General features: G+C 29.9%; 1 protein-coding gene across 10 annotated transcripts in view; it reads right to left on the reverse strand.

Annotated features, from left to right (window-relative positions):
- LOC129984378 (voltage-dependent calcium channel type A subunit alpha-1-like) overlaps positions 1 to 23,063 on the reverse strand; it is a 391,421-nt gene that overhangs the window by 7,052 nt on the left and 361,306 nt on the right. For 6 of the 10 annotated variants that reach the window (XM_056094248.1, XM_056094250.1, XM_056094251.1 and 3 more), the window contains exons 37-45: positions 22,130 to 22,257; positions 21,392 to 21,488; positions 19,055 to 19,160; positions 17,493 to 17,597; positions 16,983 to 17,089; positions 14,918 to 14,956; positions 6,558 to 6,700; positions 2,802 to 2,922; positions 297 to 528 (exon numbers count right to left, since the gene is read on the reverse strand). In XM_056094248.1, coding sequence (XP_055950223.1) covers positions 297 to 528; positions 2,802 to 2,922; positions 6,558 to 6,700; positions 14,918 to 14,956; positions 16,983 to 17,089; positions 17,493 to 17,597; positions 19,055 to 19,160; positions 21,392 to 21,488; positions 22,130 to 22,257 — 1,078 coding nt within the window. The remainder of the gene's footprint in view (positions 1 to 296; positions 529 to 2,801; positions 2,923 to 6,557; positions 6,701 to 14,917; positions 14,957 to 16,982; positions 17,090 to 17,492; positions 17,598 to 19,054; positions 19,161 to 21,391; positions 21,489 to 22,129; positions 22,258 to 23,063) is intronic. The other 4 variants (XM_056094254.1, XM_056094257.1, XM_056094253.1 and 1 more) reach the window with 3 other exon arrangements.

A 23,063-nucleotide genomic window follows, 5' to 3' on the forward strand; every position in this document is an offset into this window, starting at 1 on the left:
GAAAAAACCAATTATGATAATGCTACGTCAAACATGTGATATAGTTTAAAATCCTGCTTAAAAATTTCAATTCCCGTATTTAGTCATATAGATATCTTACAAAAGCACCTCAACAGTTATTTCTGTATTCTTAAATTATTGAAATCAATTTAAAAAATGAAAAAAAGTGCCATTAAGACTCATTAGAAAATTGGATCTCAAATATTAAGGGTTCAGGACCTCTATCAAAGCACTTTTTGATACAAAATAGAAAGATGGGGGAAAAAAATACAAAAGGAAATTCGAACGATACTAACTTCTGGATCTTCCTCTTCTTTTGTTTTCGTGTTTCTCGTGAACGAACTCGACCATTCCCGAGGCGGCTTCCGTGAAGTTGATGTCACAGTGGTGGGGGCGGCGAGGGGAGGGTGCTCGTCGAATAGGGGTAGGACAGCGGCCATGAGGGGGAGACACCGGCGATCGTCGGCCGAACGCAGGAGAAGGCGTACGAGCAGGTGGGCCAGCTGGTTGTAGGTGGCCGTCCCGACCCTGGAAAACATCATATTTTGCACATTATATTTGGCTAGACAAATATTTTTAAGAGATTTATTTCCACTGTTAATTTGTTTTTTACAATAAAATGACTTGCGCTTTTGTTCCAATGGTTTGTTGAACGTTGGGAGCCGACATCATGTTTTGAATTAAAGGACGATTAGAGTCATCAATTTGTAAGAATTTTCTACTAATGAATGCGCAAAAACACCCCCCCCCCCCAATTTTTTAAAATTTAAAATGAAGATATTAATAACCTTTTTTTTTTTTTTTTTTTTTTTTTTTGTTAACACATTGCATACGGAGTTAGCTCTATGCGCTCAACGCGCTCTCAAGACACGCACACTTTTGTACGCTCTAGAAACATGCTTGACAAGCAAAAGGATGCATATATGCACATTTTTAATTTGCATTTGGTATTATATTTACATAAAGTATTCTGAAATATTGCTATATATTTTATACATGTATTTATTATATAAGATATTTTACCGTTTAACTATTATTTATTTCACAGACTTGAATAATGCTTTAGAGTGTGATATTTGGTTAAACATATTCTATTGTGCAATGATGTTCGGTACGATTTGCAGAAGTATCTTGTTTTAAGATATTAAGGATCTCTCACGAATTTTCTCGTGTTTCGCGTTCCATCTGTTACGGACTGCTCACGAGTTTTCCCGTGGTGCGTGTCCCGTTTGTTATTGCTTCATAAATAATGATTTTAGAACGTACGTTTGTCCAAAGACTTGCTGTCCCAGGCTTATGTCGTACAGATTTCTTTGCGGTCCTTAATGTGTTAAATATTTGCCTGTGGCTGGTTATGCATCGATTTAGCCGAAAAAACATGAAAACAAGATATTTCGTGACCCGGTCACAAATATCGGCCTGCTAAAAACGAGAAATCTGGTGACCCGTACGCAATGTGTTAAGATTGGTATTTTTTTTTTTCCATTATCGTTAGTGAAACAAAAAGAAGTAATAGAAGAATTTTTAGACACAAATTAAACAAAAAATCTTTCTTAAGAATCTTTTCTATCTCATCTGTAGTTCATAAAAACGTATTACATCGTAGACAAGATATTTATAGAAATTCAATAAAATGTATATTGGAAGCTGATTCAGATATATTAGTTGATTCAAAGAAGAGAAAAAAAAATACATGGTGGCTATAAAATAACTCTCCAAGTTTGGCGGCATCTGCAGCTTAAACGAATGCACGAAATGGAATAACATTTCATATATAGACTGTGGAATTCACGGAAAGATGAATTCCGCAGAAAAGAAGATTAATTACAATGGTAGCCAATAGGGGAAATACTAGCGCTTTGGGAGTTCAATAATGAATGAATTCATGAAAATCATTCTTTTATTCATCAACAATAGGGTCCTTTTGACGCCGTGCAACATTTTCAATATGCTGATCTTTCCTGGGTACAATCTACTGCATACGGTGAATGATGTTCTCTAACTGTCTGTAAATTGTTAGCTTCAATGTTCACAACAGCCCGTCTTATGTTCTGGTTCAAGATATGCAGGTTTAGAATGCTACCAGAGTACATTACGGATTTCAGGTACTCATAGGTCCAAGGACCATAGTCAAGAACATATTATCAATCAAGAACGAACTGCTAACAGATCGTTTACTCTTCCTTTTTGACAAGGAATGCGTGGCACTGCTGTCACACTCACTAAGAATTTTATATAATCCATCTCGATATGTAAATTTCCACGTTCATTCATGGTAGCAGCGCCAATATTTCTTCTATCGGCGACTTTTAGTACTAATTTTTTTTTCTGCGGAATTTATCTTTCCCACGCCTTCCAAAGATCTGTAGATGCCTCCAAACAGGAAAAGTTATTTTATGGCCACCCTGTACATTTAAACTAATAGATGGCGATCAGAAGTAATACAGAAATTTTTTATTTAATAATGCAGACATTGTATTTATATTTGTAGCAGTTGCATTATTCTATCTTCTCTTTTGGATAATAGATGGAGATGCTTATTAGGTGCGCATGTCATAATGCATTGCGATTGTTATTATAGTGAGATGTGATGCTGTTCTTTCAAGGAGCGAGCGTTAATGTCTTTTCTTGTCTTTCGTGTCTGTGTTTGTTTTAGTTGAAATGTGATCATTAAAGAAATGCTCCCGAAAACGTACATCTTCTTGCTTCCACTCCTTGGATCTTAATGATCTTCGTTCCATCACATATTGAAGAAAGATATTGAATAAAAGTAATGCATATTGAATGAAAAGAAAACTCACTTGAGTATAAGTTGGTTCTGCAACGTCGTTGCCTTTTTTCTTCCTTCTGCTGCTTCCTCTACGAAGAAAGCTGAAGGATCTGTTCCATTTCTTATCTTCATTATTGTGGTTCTTATCGATACTGAAAGGAGGTTAGAATGCGCGAAGCGCATATTTAAGAAATTAAAAAGACAAAATACCAATGCAAGACGTCCCAAAAATGTAGGCAGATTTTGAATAATTCATAAATAATAACAACTTGTTATAACAATATTTCATAACTTAAATTATTCAATACAAAGACGTAATATTTATAATGACAATATATATTCAAATTTATGTTTTTTATTGTCCAGGAACTAATCTTATGCCATGTTCGTACTCGGCAAGTTATAAGACGGCCAGTAAGCATCGCATGAATTGAAAGGCTGAAAAATGCTGTTCGGTCCAAGGCAAGTACTTGTCCCACGGAACAACGACATTCTGCTGTATTGTATTTTTTTCTTACTGCGCATGCATTTGTAGAATTTGGCGTTTTTTATGGCGTGAAAAAATGGATCACTTATCATAGATTCATTCCGACATTTTTGCTATTTGTTCTTTCTGTTGCGAGGTTGTGTTTTTTTTTTTGTCATTTTTTCCTATAGTTTTCTAAATTTAAGTATATTGACTTTTTATTTTTATTTTACCATGATTCTTTGTGTCTATCAATTTAATACGATAATCCATCAATTTAATACGATACACAGTGAGGGAAAAAAAAATAAAAAATTCGGGCACGCCAATAGCCAAGCTTGGAATGTGCCTGATTCTATCTTATGAACAAACATAAATCTAAAAAAATAAATATCGGCAAACATAAATCAGTATCTTTCTACGCATACACAGCGTACTGGTCGTCCGAGTGTGAAACCACCTTTACTCCAGTTGATGAATTGTAACTGTTTATAAATACATATTGTCTATTTTCAGAAACCCTCCGTGCTTTCGCGTTTCCGTTAGGGGGCACTCATTTTCACAAAATATGGGTGATATGAAAGATGGAGGAGGAAATGTTTTACGTTTTACTTATATAGTAAAACGTAAAAAATTACTTATTTACTAATATAGTAAATTACTTATTTACTAATATAGTAAATTACTTATTTACTAATATAGTAAATTCCGATTATCAGTGAAATTGCGTATCGTATCAAATCCAGATAATCCGAAAATTGAACTAGATATATGGATAATAAATACACAAGTTTCACATCAGAATGAAATAGTACAGTTCAAAATAAAAAGTGAAAAAAAAAGTCGTATTTAGCTGGACAAAAGTCAACGCATAATAAAGAATATCGGAAATGCAGTCATTTTATTCACCACGTATCATTTCCTCATCAGGGTAAAATCGTCAAAAAAAAAAAAAAAAAAAAAAAAAAAATGATAGTCCCGGGTTCTAGAAATAAATAGTATCGGTCGATGAGAAAACAAAAATAAACATAAGCCATGTACAACATGTTTATGGTAAATAAATAGGAGTGTTTTTAAACCACAGTTTCATTCTTTTTATTCATTATCAGACAAAATTCTAATCTTTCAGAGGAATTTAAAAGTTCTTTGTTTATACCCTGTTAAAATACCCTGTAATATATTTAATACAATGATGAAGGGAATAAAGAGACCATTAATCCGTGGGAACGCATTTAGAACTTATATAATTTCGTGAAAAGAATTTTACCGAAATATATTAGAGCAAGTATTTGCTCTAGGCATCTGATTTTCATCTGATATTTTAGCTTAATGTCCTACTATTAAAGTTATAGAAATGAAGAGATTCTAAGAAGTGTCGGAAAATTAGCTCTAAACTTACAGTATAGGTACTTTTTTAAATTTGAATTCTAGTAGTTAGAAAACTATTTATTTTAAGAGCACAATTAAAGTGATATTATATGTATATATATCGATACAAATGTAATATGCCTTTAATGTTTTGCACATTAAATCTAGGGAATACGATAACTAAATAAATTTTCTTTGGATTCGAATGGGTGAGGTAGAGAGAGGGAAAGTCTGTGTTGAATTTGAGCCATCTAGTTCAAAGGAAGTGGGCATTTTTATTCCCTCATTTCTTCCTTATGATTGAAGATAGATACATAATTCAAATGATGAAAATCATCAACTTATCATAAACTACTAAAGTTTTACCGATAGTTATTGCAATAGTCTAAAAGTTAGAAACTCAAAATGATTTTCATTAATATTCTCATTCTCCTCGTCCTCAACTGTATTCAAAACTTGTGACTCCTTGTTCGAAAGCATTCATCACTCGCATTCTTTATCCTCATAATCCCAACTTTTATGAAATTAAAGAGGAGAGGTGGAATTCCTTATATATCCAGATAAATGAAAGCAACTTTCGTCCTTAAATATAGTGTTTCAAATATTCCTATGAAAAGAAATTCACTGGGCAAACTCCTCTCACGATCAGTGAGAGGAGTTCAGTGCCATTTCTTTGACTTAACCATTTGTTCACCAGAACTCCATCGAAAATAGACCGCGATTGTAACTAGAGCCAAATCACTGACTGCAGTTAAAGCAGTGATATGAATGATTTTTAAAGACGCTGCCAATGGATTTGAAATTCAACAGGGAAAAAGATAACATTTTTGAAGCCTCTTTCATGTAATAAAATTTTTGTCATTCAAATTGTATTCTAAATAATCAATGTGTGATTATTGGTAAATAATTAATTACTTAAAACCCTTAATTTATATTTCGCAATTTAATTTCAAAAATTGCTATCACTTTCATCTGGTGCACAAGTAAAACATAATTCAGGAATTCAACTATAATTTTAGTTTAATGACTGAATATTTATAAAGCAATGCGGGCAACTTTTCTCTTTTATGTATGGGAAGTTTCGTATTATCATTCAAGCTCCGCTGCAGTTCTTTATCAATGGGCATTTCAAGATTTCGACATTCTATTCAAAAATGTTAAGAATAATAAGAAGTTAGTCTTTTTTTTTTTCGTTTTCTTTATCCTGAGATTACTTAGAAGTAACTCTATTTGAGACGTTCATTTTTGTAGCTTTAATTATTTAAGCAAAATGACTTTTTTCAAAACGAAAGAACTGCTATTATTATTTAGTGTTCTTTCTTTTCTGCAATGTGCATAGAAACCGGATGGTACTTATTTTTTCCATGATTAATCAGTAAAAAGGGGACTGATAAAGAACTATCAGATAAAAAACTATCAGAAAACAGATAAAGAACTATCAGAAGGAAGAACACAGAATTCTATCTTTTGTATAAAAGAGACAAAAACTCTTCCGAATTTGGTCTTAGAGATAGAAGTCATAGATTTATGACTTCTATCTCTTAGATTTATGACTTCTATCTCTAACTTCTAGATTTATGACTTCTATCTCTCTTATTGATAAACAAAGCAGGAAGCCCGTTCATCCGAGTGAATTCATTATTCCTTCGAAAATTTATACAACATCATTATCGCGAACCAGTGGTGGTGGTCTCCCCAAAACTTTCTCGCGTACTCGCCGAAACATTCGCCAAGAATCACACGATAGATACAGCAAAAAGGCCAAATTCACGCCAAAGGTCAATATTTCGTAATTATTGACCTTGCAAAGCGTTCTCTGGGATTGCATTTTTACGCGGGAAAGTTTCGGGGAGAGCATTCCCGCTCATTTGAGCGGAACTTTCCCTTTGCATGCTTCGCGTGCGAGGAAGGAAAAAAGAATGACCACAGTGATTCAGAAGAGAAAGAACTCACCTGAGATTGGAGCGGTGCACAGAGCCCTGCCGTGAGAGTGGCAAGTGGGAGTCGGCGTCTTCGAACTGGTCTTCGTCCAAATTCAAACTGCCCTGCCGTGATGGCATCACGGCCCCCATCAGCCTCTGCAGCAAGGACGGTCGCTGAATTAGTGAATAGCAGGGATATTAATGAGCAGAACTTGATGATTTGATCATCAACAAAGAAGCTCATCCTTTCGTTGATGAGAAAATTACTGAGAAAATGTAACGAAAATTGGAAATGTGTGCAGTCGGTCAAGAAAGTATTCGAATACTTCAGAACTACTCTTCACTCGATCTCACTATTGATTTCTTCATGAAACAAAGGAAAAAGTATCCATAGATTCAAGATTAGATAATAATTCATCATTCAATAGAAAAATAATTTCCTCTTTCAAAATTAATATTTTACAAGAACTTAATTCGAATTACAATTTTATGTCATTCATGATTTTAGATATGGTAACATGTAGCAATTGCAGAAAAGTCGAAAAAAGGCAGAAATAAGATAATTTTGTCCATGTTCTGCTTACAGGAAGATAGAGTCGTTAATTGATCCAGATGCGGTCTTCTCTCTCAACGGAGATAAATATAGTACAAACTATTTTTTCTTGAAGCATAAGAATTTTAATTTAAATATAAAGTATGTTAACATGGCAATGCCCTGGATTTTTGTTTTTAACTCTTCAAGCGCAAATATGGCCGCGATGATCTGGTGGTAAGGTTTCGGCTTTGGAACCGGAAGGTTTCAGGTTCGAGATCTGATTCCACCGAAGAACCGTCGTGTAAACGGGTTTGGTGCTCGCTAAATCCGTCAGGGCCAAATGTCCTCCCACCGGTGTGGTGTGGAAGTTTAGAGAAGGGGGGGGTGACAGGTCAATAGTCCTCCTCGTCATCTAACCGTGGTTCAAAATGACGAGGTCCGTCCCAAAATAGCCCTAATGTTGCTTTAAAATGGGACATTAATATAACTAAACCAAACTCAAGAACAAATATAATCGGTAATATAAATTTAACAATAATTTTATTTTTTTAGGCTGTATGCCATTTAAATTCTATTTTAAAAGTAAATATATCATATAAATATATAAAAAAATATCAAAAAATATATGAATAGCAAATGGATCTTAATATCTTTTAGAATCAATTTTTATCAAAGATTTAACTCATATAAAGTAAAAATTATCATTATGATAAAAATAGTCTTTAAAGATACTTATTGTTAATTTACAGAAAACCTGTGATAGATGCATTGATTGTATTCTTATATTTTTGAAACGCGTTTAACAGAAAAAACAGAATCAAATTTTTCATAAAGAAACATGAAGTGGATAACTGCCATCATTAAGATTGCAAATGATGAATTTAAGAAAAACGCTTCATAAAGAATCTTATCAAATTTAATTTGTATTATTTAAAAAGAAGAAATAATGAGAGGTTTTAATAATACAATTTCTTTCCGTTACAGTTATTTGGATACAATTAATAAAATACTATATATATATTGAGCCTAAATAAAATATACGCTATTTCAGATTTTAATTGACAGAAAACAATCGTGAAAATTATTAAACAGCTCTTATAAGCCATTCCTATAATTTTTATATCAAAAATAGCTCCAAATAAATATGAGTACAATATATGTATATTGAAAATAATTTTGTATTCATTTCCAAAGTAAAAAATCTAATTGAATGTAATTTTTCAGAGATTATTTTTTTAAACGAATAATATATTCAATATGAATTTTACTTTCCAAAATCTTATATAATGAAATAATATTCGAACTATTTTCTGGCAGACTGCACACATTTCCTTTTGTAGAAAATCTAAATTAAATATTTTAAAAGAACAGGATTCCCACATTCTACCTAAACACAAACTTTTGTTTTATAAGGAATAATTTTTTCAGAGTACTATGCACTGAAAATCAGAGGAATTCAAATATGCTCTAATAAATTCTAAAAAAAAAAAAAAAAAAAAAAAAAAATGTTTTCTATGTATTTCAATGAGAGCCTGGTGAATTAATTAATTATTGTGAAACGAAAGCTTTTCTAGATAAATGAAACCAAATAAATAATTTTTTTAAAAAAAATTAACTTTAGGTAACAATGCAGAGCAGTAAGAGAGTTTCTATTATATTCAATTGCCAATAAATATTTTTAAACGATATATTAAATTTCAGTAGATATACACGCAACAGATATTGCGCCCAGAACTTGATGGCTAGAATACATTTGAGTAAAAAGTTAAAGAAAATTATGATTTAAAACGTGTACAAATCCTAACCGAAATGTCAAGCTTTATCTTTGATGTATTTGCAACGGCTCGTTTTAATCCGAATTCCTTGATGAATCCTCTTTTTTTTCTAATTATATGATCATTTTTGTTTCGGAAATGTTGTGTCCTATTGATTCCACTAAGAATTTATAGAATACTGCAGAAATGTGTCTAATTTTTTTTTATATCAGACTATGGCATTTTCGAAAGATAAGCGATCATTAGATAAGCATTTGATGCGTGGGAACGGCTCTTAATGGTTTAAGTTTCAAACCTTGTCAATGAAGTATCTGGTTGTCATTTTAAATAACTTTTTGCTAGTTCGAAAAGAAACAGATGGATCTAGATGATACCAAGTTTCAAAAGGTTTTAAAGTTCTGTTACTTTTTACAGAGCACGTGTTACTTCATAAGTGAACATATACAATCAGTTTTTAATTTATGGGAACCCTGTTGATCAGATCTTATTTGATACACATTCATACCGAGCATGATTATTCTGGTGATTTTCAAAATTAAGTGGCGGCTTTTGAATCCAATATTATTGACAATTTCACAATATTTTTATAGTTCGATATTTTTTTTTATAATTTTCTCTATTTATAAATTTTCTGTCATTATGTATCCAAATAATTAAAATAGGAAAACTGATATTACAGAATTCAATAATTTTTTAAGTAAATGCATTTAGATGAGATTAAAATAATGTATATTTTTTCATAAGTGAAATTATATTTTGGTGATGCAAGTAAATACCAGGGGATACAATACGATGTTTTTATGAAGCTGTGTCTATCTGTCATACTTAGTGTGTTCATGAATTATGAAGCAAGCAAATAAGAAAAAGTAAAAGAGAAAGGGAGAGAGAACTCCAAAAAATAGTAAAATAGTCAGAAATTGCCACATAAGCTAATTTTATGAATCAGAATAAATAAAATTTCATTACATCAGAAAACAATATTAATTATTCAAATGGCAATTTGCTGGCGGGAAATTTAAGAATTATTTAGACCAAAACTCTGAAAAAAAAATATTAAACTGTAGCAGTTTTCGACATCTATGCCATCTTTATGGCACATAAACACAGCGTCGTATACCTAATTAAGCGAATAGAAATAATAAAGACCTAATAATAGGATAACATGCATTATGGGATCTTTTCCCACTGCTATTATGTAATTTTCGAATCTCACTCAGTGGATGGAATAGAGCGGATTATGGTTTGGATTTCATAGCGTCCGGTTTAACCGAATGGAAATTAAATTTGTCCTGACATCCTGGTAGTTGAATGACTATCGTGGCGAAAATAGGGAAGCATTCTAAGGGTCATCCTCGGCCATTGCTTATCTCTCCCATAGGAGGTATATCTTGTCATTGAAGTGGAAATAATGTGCCTTCATAGCATTTATATCATTCTCAATCTAAACTAGACTTGAAGGAACACATGAAGCAATCGTGTATGAACGAAATCCATGGATATCAATTTTTTTTGAAAAGTTCCTTTATGTACTTCAACACTATTTCATTCGTAACTTATTTCAATTTCTCATAGTGATTGTAAATATAGATTATATTGTTTATCTTATTGTGAATTATCATCATTTTTTTTGTTGCATGAGTTTGTGGATACCCTTTATATGGTAATTTAATGTCAAAAATTTATATTTTAATGTGAATAATAACACTATTTACGATTTTTTTTGAAATGATAAAACAATTGTGTTTTTTTTTTTTGTGTTTCACATTTTTTCGTTCATTTCATGTGGATATTTTTTTATATTAGCTTGCCTACAATACTGTTTCTTTATTGCATTAATTAATCATTAAATATTGTATTTCAGGACTTTTTAATTTTTTAAAATATTCATTTCTATATTTTTAATAATTTAATTTTACGTTTTGAAAGTGCTACACTTGATCCCGAATAAAGAAATCTAGATTATCAAATAAGATCTGACCTTCTATTTATTTAATTGAAAATGCATGCATATTTATCACTGAATGATGGCAAAGAGTAGTATGTTTTTACAATTTGTCTAAAAAAGTTAATCCAGTCATCTGAAAAACTCTTATTCTCAAAGTTATCAAAAGATCCACTTTGAGAATTCATTGAACCTATAGTTTGTTGATGCGATCTCTTATTGAGCAAGAACCTTATTGTATTACATAAACAATTCTTTATATATAAAAATTTTGAAGCCAGAATCAATTAGATGCTGTAGATTGCCATTCGTTGCTATAAAAATGATATTCTAAATGATATTAAATAAAAGAGAAATAGTTTAAATAATACTTCTCTCAGATGGAAAGCAGATCATGCCAAACTTCTTGGTGGATCGATACACCTGCTTTTAAACAAAGTCACGACAAAACAAGCACACAAACAATTGTATTGTAAAAGTTTAGAAAAATTGTTTTTACAGATTAGACTATAGATGTGTACATTAAATGTATTTCAAATATGCTAGAAATAATGATGAAATATTGTAAATCTTAGATCTTTGTTTACTGAAAAATAAAGGAAATACACATGCGTTATCTTATCAATAATATTGTAATAAATGAAACTACCATACAGATGAATTAAATAGTCTGAAATTCAGCGTTTCTAGATGTCCACCTAAGAATTTTTCATCTGATATAATATAAGAGTTTAATGCCAAGAAGATTAAAATCATTGACACGAAAGTTCCTCTCTACTAAGAAGATAATGAAAAGAATAAGTGACTTACTTCTACTTACAAGAAAAGGATATCTTTTTGATTGATAAAAAGTAAAAATATATTGAGTCGATGTTATAGAGATTTTTGGAAGGATTTAGTATGTTTATCATATACAAGTACATTAGTGTTACGTATGATCAAAATGAGTCGTGTGTATACAGAGTGAAACAAAAGGGTTCCAACAAACTTTAAAGTTATACTCACAGAAATCAAATGTTTCTAGTCGGAAACGTAATAAGTATGAACTTGAGAGCATTGTTGAGACTAAAGTGAATATAGTTATTTTCGAATGATTCCGGTTAAAGAAATAGCTTCATTAAAACGGAGTTATAAAGTTAGATTTTCACAATCAACTCTCATGTTGATTGAAAGCTCTTTCATTTTTGGTGTCAAAGCATGAGTCATGAATGGTGAGAGATGTATTTGTTTAAAATGTTTTCAGATGCAAAACTCGTTTCTTCCCTCTTATTTGGATTAGATACTCTTAAGAAATGCATGTCTGCTATCTCAACGATACTATATAACTAGATCTGTGTATTAAACTAGAATAATGCTAAAGAATTCTCGATTTATCTTAAGATAAATAATATCTTTAGCAGGCACATATGGCGTAAACCTACATACAGTGGATATGTTTCGGTATTTCTGATCAATCGTCAAAGTTTTCAGAACTCTTTTGAATGAGATTATCATAAGGGGAGGCAGCAATTATTTATGTTTGAAAAACTAAAGAAAACCACAAATGTATAGTTCACTAATAATGCAATTATTTTTTATTTACTAACTGAGCTTTAGTGAGAGGATAATGGAAAATCCTGCTGAGACTGTATTTAATGACAAGTGAATTAAAATCCTCTGAGTTTTCTATACATTGAAATATTGTTGCGTAGATTAACCGTGTGTTAACTGAAGTCAAACGTAACATTCGCTAATCTCAATGCGAGACTTTATTCAAGGAATTAAATCTTACACCTGTTTTTATCCACAAGACGAAATGTCTTCCAGATTTAGACGGATGCAAAAATTATAAGAACATTCTAGAACAAATGAGAAATAACAGAAAGTAAATCAAAAACAAAACAATTTTTTGGCAACTTGCCTGCTTGCGAACTTGAAATCTGTTGCTTTCAGTTTACAGCATTCCACCACTGAACCATTCAATCTGTGGCCAGCCAGGACAAGTTTCGTTACAATATCATATTACATAACATAATTATGTGTTGCAGAATGTTTTTATTCGGGAGAATGCGTAGTATTGAAATCCTGTAGATGGATATTATTTCCAGAATATTAAACTGTCCATGGAATTTAAATTTTGGCTTCATGGCGTATAAGATAAATTACAAAATTCTCTTAGAATATCAGAGGATATCTGTGAAACTATTTGTTTTTTTATGGAGTATCATCCAGGAAGTATGTGGAACAAGCAAAATAAAAATATAGCATTTTGAAAGGAATAATCACAAAAAGGTTGCAATATTTTTTCTTAGACATGTGATCTTCTTGGAGAATTACTTTTTTCTTCTGAGAAAGAAAATCAATAAATTGCTCCAAAATATTTCCACGAAACATTGATTTACATTTTCAAGAAATACTTCTATTGGTAATGAGCTTTTATATATTTTTTTGTATTATAGCACGAATCAAAAAATGTAGAACTCGTGATATTCATAACTTTATCCAAAATCCACTATTTTATGCGAAGAGTGGGGTAAGGGGGAGGGATTTATTACAGAATATGCTGAAAAGTTTCGGGGAGACTGCTCTCGCTGGTTTTTTCATATAACCTAAATCAAACTTTAAAAAAAAGCTGTCAAAATATCTTTTGGCTTTTTTTTGCACGTAAAAAATTCATTTAGATGCCATTTGGTGCTCTTAACTCAGAAATGCTATTTTGAAATTTCTCCACTATTATTCTCAACAGGTGATATTACTTTTCCCTTTTATAACTTATGTTCTATATCAACTTCAAGTGAACTCTTCATACCCTCTGAAAAGATAAGCTTCCCTGCAAGTTTGCAAATCAGAAGCATCATGTGCGCAATTTCTCTTTGTACCGTTCTGATCGAAATGGATAACGACAAGATATTGTTAAGAAATTCCGTCGCCGAAATGCATTCTTTCCTAAAACGACAGTCATCACTTTTTTTATTCTTCCCAGGCTATGGGCATGTATACCAGAGCAACATTTCATATGTTAAGACTTTTATGGGTACGTAAACATGCTCAATAAGATCTGTTTAAATTTATATATTTTTGACGCGTTTTTGAATAACGGAAATTTGTTGAATACTCAATTATTTCCTATTTCACTGCAATGATCGTTTTTTAATCAAATAAAGTAATCCCATTTAATTCATTTCCCCCCGATTTGTTGAATAGAGCAATCTCATACCTGTTAATGTCAGACATGGTGGGTACCAACAATAACAAAAACAAAAAAACAGTAACGCCAACAAAACACCAGTTGCTTATTCTTCATCCAAAAAGTAAAACAGTTCTCACATATCTCAGTTAAAAAAAAACCTACTTAATTGCTTCTTCTCGACAATTGTAGCAGCAGAAACATTTATGAGAACTTTTTGATTTTTTGCATTCTGCATCATTTCTTGCCACTATGCAACAAATCTAAATGCTGTGAATATGTGTGAATCAAGTAAATTAGTTACATGTATAAATATATGTTTTACCCTCATTAATATGACTTATTACAAGTTTTCAGGTTCTTAATTCACTTGTCAGTATAAGTGCATTCTAAAACAATAAATGAGTGCATTATGATAAAATTTTAACTTGTAATGTGTTTGGAAAAATGGTTTTCTGTATATTGTGACTTAAAATGATGATCTGTTTTGTCTATTAGGGGATTTCATACTCACGATAAAGAAATTCTACCAACTAGAACCGAGGTAAAGTTTTCAATTTTTTTTTTTTTGAAGAATAACCTGTTCTGTCTATTAGGGGATTTCATACTCACGATAAAAAAATTCTATCAACTGGTAACAAGGTGATTTTTTTTTCTTGGAGAATGTCCTGTTCTGTCTGTTAGGTGATTTTATATACAGAACAAAGAAATTTTACCAAGTGATTTTTTCAGTTGTTTTTTTCTTTTTCTTGAAGAATATATGTTCTATCTATTAAGTGATTTCATAGACGCGGTGAAGAAGTTCTACCCACTAACACAAGTGAAATACACACTGAAAGCATCTAATCAACTGTCTTAGAGAAACCATACTACGCATGCCAACATTGAGTGAGATGAACTACTCTAGGCAAATAGAACAGTAGAATAGAGGTTCTATAGAAATAGAAGAGGAAAGGAAAGTGTGCTATACTACCGGCGAATCTGAAGGATCAGGAGATTGGGAAGGATTCTCCTGCAAATCAAAAACAACAGATCATATCTCGACATGAACAACTTTTGTACTACAACTACTCAAAGCTTCTCATTGACACTGGTGATATCGCACTTTTGATAATTTGAATTATATATAAATTTATTGAAGTTATTTGGGTAAAGTAGCTACTGTGACATACAAGTAGATTTAGGAATTAATTATAGACAATTGAAAGGAAAATTGGGCGATATTGATCCACAGACCACAATCAATAACATGTTTGCTGCCTCAATAAACTTCAATACATTCTTCAGAGGATACTTTAAATTTTTGAAAGAAAATTCTTTTATTATTTAACCTAAATTCTAAGATATTATTGTTATACTACATAACTAAACTAGTATGACACTGGCAGCGAACGTGTTAAACATATTGATTTTGAAAGATTCGTAAATATTTTTGTCTTGATTATTCAGTTCGATAGAATTATAAAATAACGTTTTTGATGCTCTTTATATTTTCGTTTTGCCATGAGGCAATATCGAGCATATTAGGAGAAATACTCGCATTAATACGTTATTTAAGTGCCATAGTAGTTACTTGATTGTTTTGATGAATAACCTTTGAATAAACTGAAGATTTTTCCAATAAAATTTTGATAATTGATTCTATATCAAGATTTGCCTTGATTAGATTTCATTTTTTCATGATCCTAATTAATCCCTTTATTAAAATTACAAAAAGTTATATTTTCATAAGTTGGTTTATAGATCAATTTTTATAATAAACTTGCCCATTTTCCTTTTGTTATATATATATATGCATAAAAGAGAAGCTTTGTATCTATTGTTATATTCTAAACAACTATCACAAAGTGACTACTATACTATAATAATACATTTACTACGATATATACTGACTTTAGGCAGGGTATACTAAAAGCACATATCTATAAGTCATTAAAGTGTAGAGAAAGAACTAGTCAATAGCATTATAAAATTGATGTTTTAAGTTTCGAATTTTAGAGGCATAATTTAATATTGCTTTTTTACAGCTTAGTATGCTAGTTTGATTTAAATTTAATAGCCACGAGTTTCATAACTTAACTACTATTTCACATCCAATTCAGAATTCGTTATTTTCTGTAATAATCAATACTTTTCTGCATAGAATATAACGAATATTATGTATTAAAACTGTATTTTCTAAGGGAAAAAAAAATCGAAATTTTATAAATATTTTTGTTGAAAATATTAAAAGAAATTTACAATTATATATCTTTATTTTAAAAATTGTAAGATTTCTAAATTATTTTAAATATTATATAAAAATACCTAAAAATTTCTTTCATTTGATATCTATTTCTAAAAAAAAATTAATTTTTTTTTATCTCAGTTTAAAAATGTTTCTATTCATTTATAGAAAATTATCTAAACTAATATTCCATTTAAACTAATATTTTTCTAAACTAATATTCCATCAATCATTTCTATAAAATAGAAAGTTAGAACATTTTCACATGGAAAATTTAAATAAAATGAAAACATTAATTTGAAACAATTTTTCTGAATATTACCCGATCTAAAAGTACATAATTATAAAAATGCTAAATAATTGTATGCTAGCCTATTTTAAAGAACATGAAATGAAATACTTTTCGTAAAAGCATAATATAAAAAATATGAAGATTTCTACTGTTTTTTTTTTAAATAATAATATAATTTTAATAAATTGTAACCTTTTAGATAAGTTCTGCAACAATTAATTTGAAAAATATTTTTTGAAATTTTAAAATACGATAAACTATAAAAGAAATATATGAAAAAACTTTTTGACGTTCCTAGTTTAAATGGATACATCATTCTTGGTAGATGTTCGGTTTTAATATTTTAAATCGTTATTAAAAACCATCCCCGTCCAATTCATTAGTCGCTGCAGAACTTATCCACAAGTTGCTCATTTTTATGATTTTAATATTAGAATTTCGATAATTTTAATTATTTTTAAATTCTTTTTTTAAAAAATATATCCTTTTTTTTTTGTCCAGAGCAGCGTCTTCACTTACAGACAAGGCGTTGCCAGCCAGTTTACCAAATCGTGTTTGTTTCCAGCTTTCGTACATGAGTAATCCGGCATAGATTTTACCAACGGTCAGTTGTCCTGTACCTAAGACTGAAAGAAACTCAGTATCAATCGATGAATTGAAACGGAGAGGAACGAATTGTAGATTACTCTAAACCAACATGAATTTTGATAATCACAATTTGATACGAAATTGAAGTATTGTGCACTACTCTATTTGGCAATTTAAAAAATGCACTGTTAAAGTGAAATCAATGATAGATGATCAAATTTCGGTGGGTTTTTTTTTGTTGAAAAAATTTGTTTACAAAATTTTTGTGTTTTGAATTTTAAAGCTTTTTAAATTTAAAAGGAATGTATTATAATAGTATGTATAATAGAATTAAATAGTAATAAGGAATGCATAATATATTATAATATGCTCTTTTTAAAAATTTTTTTAGTTAACTCGAACTATGACAGTCAACAGCATAACTATGAATAGCAACTTTACCTTCATTTTGTGGAATGAGGCGGTTGAGTTGCTTTTTGGCTTGAAGCGGCCAGAGCTTCTTTATAGTTTCCCTCAATTCGGAATCGGCCTGGTCCATTTCTTCGGCTAAGAAAAAATTGGGAAGAAATTTTTTTTATAAAATAAATTTCTGTGAAACCTGCACTCAGTAATTTGAACATTTTTTGACGATCAAATTTTAATGCTATGTCGAAACTGTTTACAGCGAGATGAAAGCAAGCAATGGGTTGTCATAATAATATTTATTGCTATTTAGGATCCTATTTCAATTCGATTTAACTTATGGAGTTAAGTTATAAATTTTCAGGATAGTTTTTTTTTATCACATTTCTATTCTTTATAAAATTAAATTGAAAATAAAATGCCAATTCTTGGAATAAATATAATTGTTGGATTGAACTTCTGTTGGAGTGAAATTCAACTTCCAGCAATTCTGATATCTTTCTGAATATTAACTACATTTAACTGGAATTTTTATATACGCAAAACAGATTACTTCAAAATTATGGGAAGAAACTTTTGCTGTGTTTCATACATACGCAGTTAAAAATTATTTAATATGCATTCTAAGCTCTCTTAAATATTCAAAGTATTTATTTTAAATTTTAATTTCGATGATATATTTACCGTATTCTATAAGTTTCATATAATTTGGTTGGAAAATGGATTTTATAAGCATTAAGCATGCGAAAAAATTTGGGTGTAGGTAAAATATCTTTATATCTATATTATCATATTAGGTATTTTTATAGAATACACGTAAGCATTGCATCCCAGTAAGCAAAACCATTGATGAAAGCTGATTATTATTCTTAGTGGCATTCTGTCAAAAAAGATGGGCCCAAAATAATTTTCATAAATTTTTGATCGTTTTTTTAAATGTCCGTATGACTAAATCTTCACTATAAAATGTGAGTTGAAACTATAAAATGTTGTTTTTTAGCATAGCCAAATTTTAAGGGTAATTCTTTCAGCTTTTGCGTAGAAATTCGAAAAAATATGTAAATCTGAATATGTCCAAATACTTTCAATCATATAGTACCTAATACCATGAGAGTATTCAATCATATAGTACCTAATATCAGTATGAGCATGCGTAATCATAGTATGGACGGTATGCACTTTTGTCATGTGACTGCGATGATACGTCAGTTAATGCTTTTAGATAATATGAATGAATTATCAAGCTAAATTTAGAAAGTTTATAACACTTAATCCTAAAAATATTCAGTAGGGCGATTAAAAAAAATTGTGAGTACATTAAAATTTTGGAAAGAAAATGTATAAGTAAATAAATAAATGCGTTCAAAACAAACCTATAAAGGAAATGTTAAAAGAATATAAAATTTGAGGAATATATAAATTTTTATCAGCTTCTGTTATTCCTCAATTAATTGTTGTTATATAAAATGATATTAAATCATGAAAAGGAATTCAATCAAAGATTTTTTCTAGAAGTGTAAGGCTTAAGTGTTTCCTATTTATCATAAAATATTGAATTGAAATGAACGATAGTGATAGTAAAAAACATTTACTGCACTTACCAGCTCGCATTTTAATGCTCAAGTTTTCTCTGATTAATGCAAACAAGGTGGTACTAAAATTCACTTTCATTTCCTCGTTGAGAGGCATATTCATTCTTATTAATTTCTGAAAAGATACAGAAGGAATGGTTACGTTTGAAATACAAGTTGCAAAAAATAAACGTATTTCGACTTTTTATCGCTAAAGGTTGAGGAAAATCAATAATGCCCTGATTTCGCCATAACTGCATTTTTTTATATATTATTGCTTCAAATAAGATTTTTTTTAGCTTAGAATTTGAATTCGTCAAAATAATAAAATATATTGGATTTAAAAGTAAAAATTACTTATAAAGAGACTTATTTTTTTATAATTCTTAAATTACATGTACTTAATATGTCATTTGATTCATATTCTCTTTGATGATGTGCAATAAAATTAAGAAATTTTTAGGCTAAAAATAAAGATCTTATTTTTGGAGCAAAAATTCTTTTATAATGAAATTGCATAGTAAAAACTGAGATATGAAAACTTTCAAATAGTAGAAAATAAGCAGAAACTCGATGTAATGAACTCTGATCTACGCAACTATGTTTTTTTAAAAAAAATTATTAGAAAAATCTCTTTTTGGTCTCTTTTTCTTCTCTTTCTATAACAAAAAAATTACGAGCTAAGAGATCCAATATAGCACAGTGAATTTAATATCCATAAATCTGATATTTACCAAAGTTTCCTCTCGATTGAAGGAGAAAAAGGAAGGACCTTTCATAGATTTTCAAAGATATTGTTAAAAATTCAAATTCAGTTCATAAAATTACATATTTTAAATATAAATATACAAATGATACATTTATATAATCTTTTACCAGTTCAATTGAGCCATTACTTTCTTAATTACTTCTTCCAGATGCTTGAATGAAGAGCACTAAGGATATCTGTTACGTACATCTTGCAGTTCATAAATCAATATTTACAGTTTAAAATGGAATAGATTACAAAGCAAGTACCTCTACCATTAGTTACTTCATGGCTATTACCAGATGCAAATTTTACAAAAATTACAACTGGATGCTCGCTTCAAATTCATTTAAACTTTTAAGACAAAACCAAATGACACATTAGTTTTTCTCCCCCCCAAAAAAAACAACAATAAACGCATATTTTATCTATATAATAAGGACATTTAGAGGTCTAGATTAGTGACTATTTCCTGGCCCCCATCCAGCACGGCAAAATACAGTTCAGGGATTTTTGAGAACACTAGAAACCTTTTTTAAGCTTTTATATAGCTTTCACTTTTCGTCATGACATTTTCTTAAAGAATTTTATTTAATTCGAAAGGAGCTGCATAACTTGATTAAAAAGTTAAAATTCATTTGAACCTCAGATATTCTGAGAAAAAAAAACTGCAGGGAAACTATTTTTATTTTATAAAACAAAAATAATTCAAATATTTACCAAAAATTTGTTATTGCTATTTTTGTTTTTCTTGACTTACGATATGATTTAACTGATTAATTAAATCTATATTATTCCCATTTTTAAATTATAATATTAAAAAAATTTTACTTCTATATTTCTTTTAATTTCAAATAATAAATATAGTTAATAATAATAGTAGTTTCACGTAATAAATTCAAATATAGTTAAACTTTTTTGAATAATTATCTTTACGTTTTTAGGAAGACATACACGTGTATTTAAAATATACTGCCACGTCATTTTTAAAAATCTGTAGTGCGTCTACCCATCTATCCGAATGGAAGTTAACACGACAACCACAAGACGATCAGAGCTAGATTGGAACACAGAACATTTGAAGTGTAGATACATATTAAATTTGGAAACAAATTCTTCGAGTAGTTAACTTTCTGTCGCTCTGTATTTTCACAATCAAGTAAACTCAAAACTATATATATATATATATATATATATATATTAAAAAAAAAAAACGCACTGATTTAAATATATGAAATTTAGTACTTGATTTTGTGACTACAAAAATTCTATGTAAAATTTTGTCTTCAATGGTTGAAAACAACACGCCTACTTTCTACAAATTCTACTTTACACAAATTCTACTTTAATGTATCTATTGCTGGATCAATGGCAAAAAGTCAAGAATTACACTACAGATTTAGTAAAAGTGCATTTTTATTGAATGCAGGAGGGGGGGGGGATAATACTTTTATTAGAAAGTATGCGAGAAAGTTTTGGAGTAGCTTCCTATGACTTATTTACATTATTCTAAAATATAGTGAGCAGAAAATTCATTCGAAGCTAGTTTTCATATAAGACAACGCATTATGCAGTTGTGAGATACAATTTATATATAAAAATAAAATTATGCTTATTACCTTATAAGCTAGTCTAGAGGGACACTTGTTTCCAAAGCCTAATGGCGGATCCATGTTCCTCAACATGTCATACATATCCGTATAATGAATAAAACCTCTGTAATAAATAGAATAATTTATTACAATTTATGAATATAACATTACGTTAATATTACATACCGGGTGTCTCAAAAACGATTGACAGATTCGGAAAAAAAAAAATTGAATGCGATAGAAATATATTGATTGTGGGTTTACGGAGGTAATCGGCGAATTTTATACCATCAAATTGTAAATGTAGTTAACATTGTCATCGATAGGTGGCATTGCCGGCGATCTGTAGCAGGTGTAATTAAAAAGAAATATTTGAAATCGCCAGTCCGTACTTCTCCAAATGGGGTTACATTAAAAACATCGTTGTTTAATTTTTTGTAAAAGCTATTGCAACATTTTCGTACCTGTTTTATTTTTTATATTCTCCTGCGCTACCTGTCAAACTAAATTTACAATTTGGTGGGATAAAATTCCCTGATTTCTCAAGTGTAAGACTGCAAACGATGCATTTCTATCGCATTTCACATTTCTTTAAACAATTAATTTTCAAAAATAAAAAAAAATACTTCCATTTTGGGGACATCCGGTATTATGATAATCGAATTTTTCATTATGAAAATAATAAAATCCATATATTAATATTGGTTAAAAAATGTCTTAAAAATGTAACATTTCTCTGAAATATGGTACTGGGAAAGTACTCACGTTGCATTCGGATCATATTCTGCCCAGACTCGAATGAATTCATCCAGATGATGTGCACCTAATATTGACGGGTCGCGTGTGAGGTAATCGAAATTATCCATGATGACGGCGACGAACAAATTAAGCATCTGAATAGTAAAAAAGAAAGACTTTAACCATGGAAGGAACAGTTCAACAAAATAGCATAATAGACAATAAATTATAACAGGTTTTATATTGTTTGATAAATAATGCATCCAATTGAAGCAATTGCCGTATTAGAGAACAATCACTCACAGTTGTGTCTAATAAATACAAAAAAAAAAAAACAACTCTCAAATATTGCAAAAACTTTACTTTTAATATAATAATAAAATTTTGTTTAGCCATTTATCAATTTATATATCAAACTATCTGTTTATATTTATTTACTCCTTAATAACGTTTACAATTTCTGTTTTGAGTATCTGTTGTCTAACTTCCATTAAAAATCCATTAAATAATGGCATAATCATAGATTCCATATTTTTCTGATCTAATTATAATATCTATGAATTACTTATGACCTTACAGATATGATAAATATGGGTATATACGATATACTACTGAAATGTTTAAGGCAAGATAAACAGTTCATTTAAACAAGATAAATGGCTAAAGTTAAAAGTATTTCCTCATGCATTTACTCCACTACTTTTTCTAAACCTACAAAATATCGAGAAATCTAATTTTTACCATCGTCTTCAAAGTGTCCCCATCCATCCATCGAAATACAAGTATTCATACGTTTTGTTATTGTATGTTCATAAATAAAATATTAAGTTTCGTTGATATTAATTTAACTCGTTATTAAGCTAACATAAATGAATAGTAAATGAACTCGGCTATGGCTCACTAAACTGCTGATCATTTCAAACGTAACTTAAAAATAGGAGTTCTATTGACTGAATGGATG

Source organism: Argiope bruennichi, chromosome 9 (assembly GCF_947563725.1).
Source record: "Argiope bruennichi chromosome 9, qqArgBrue1.1, whole genome shotgun sequence".
In the NCBI taxonomy this organism is placed as follows: Eukaryota; Metazoa; Arthropoda; class Arachnida; order Araneae; family Araneidae; genus Argiope; species Argiope bruennichi.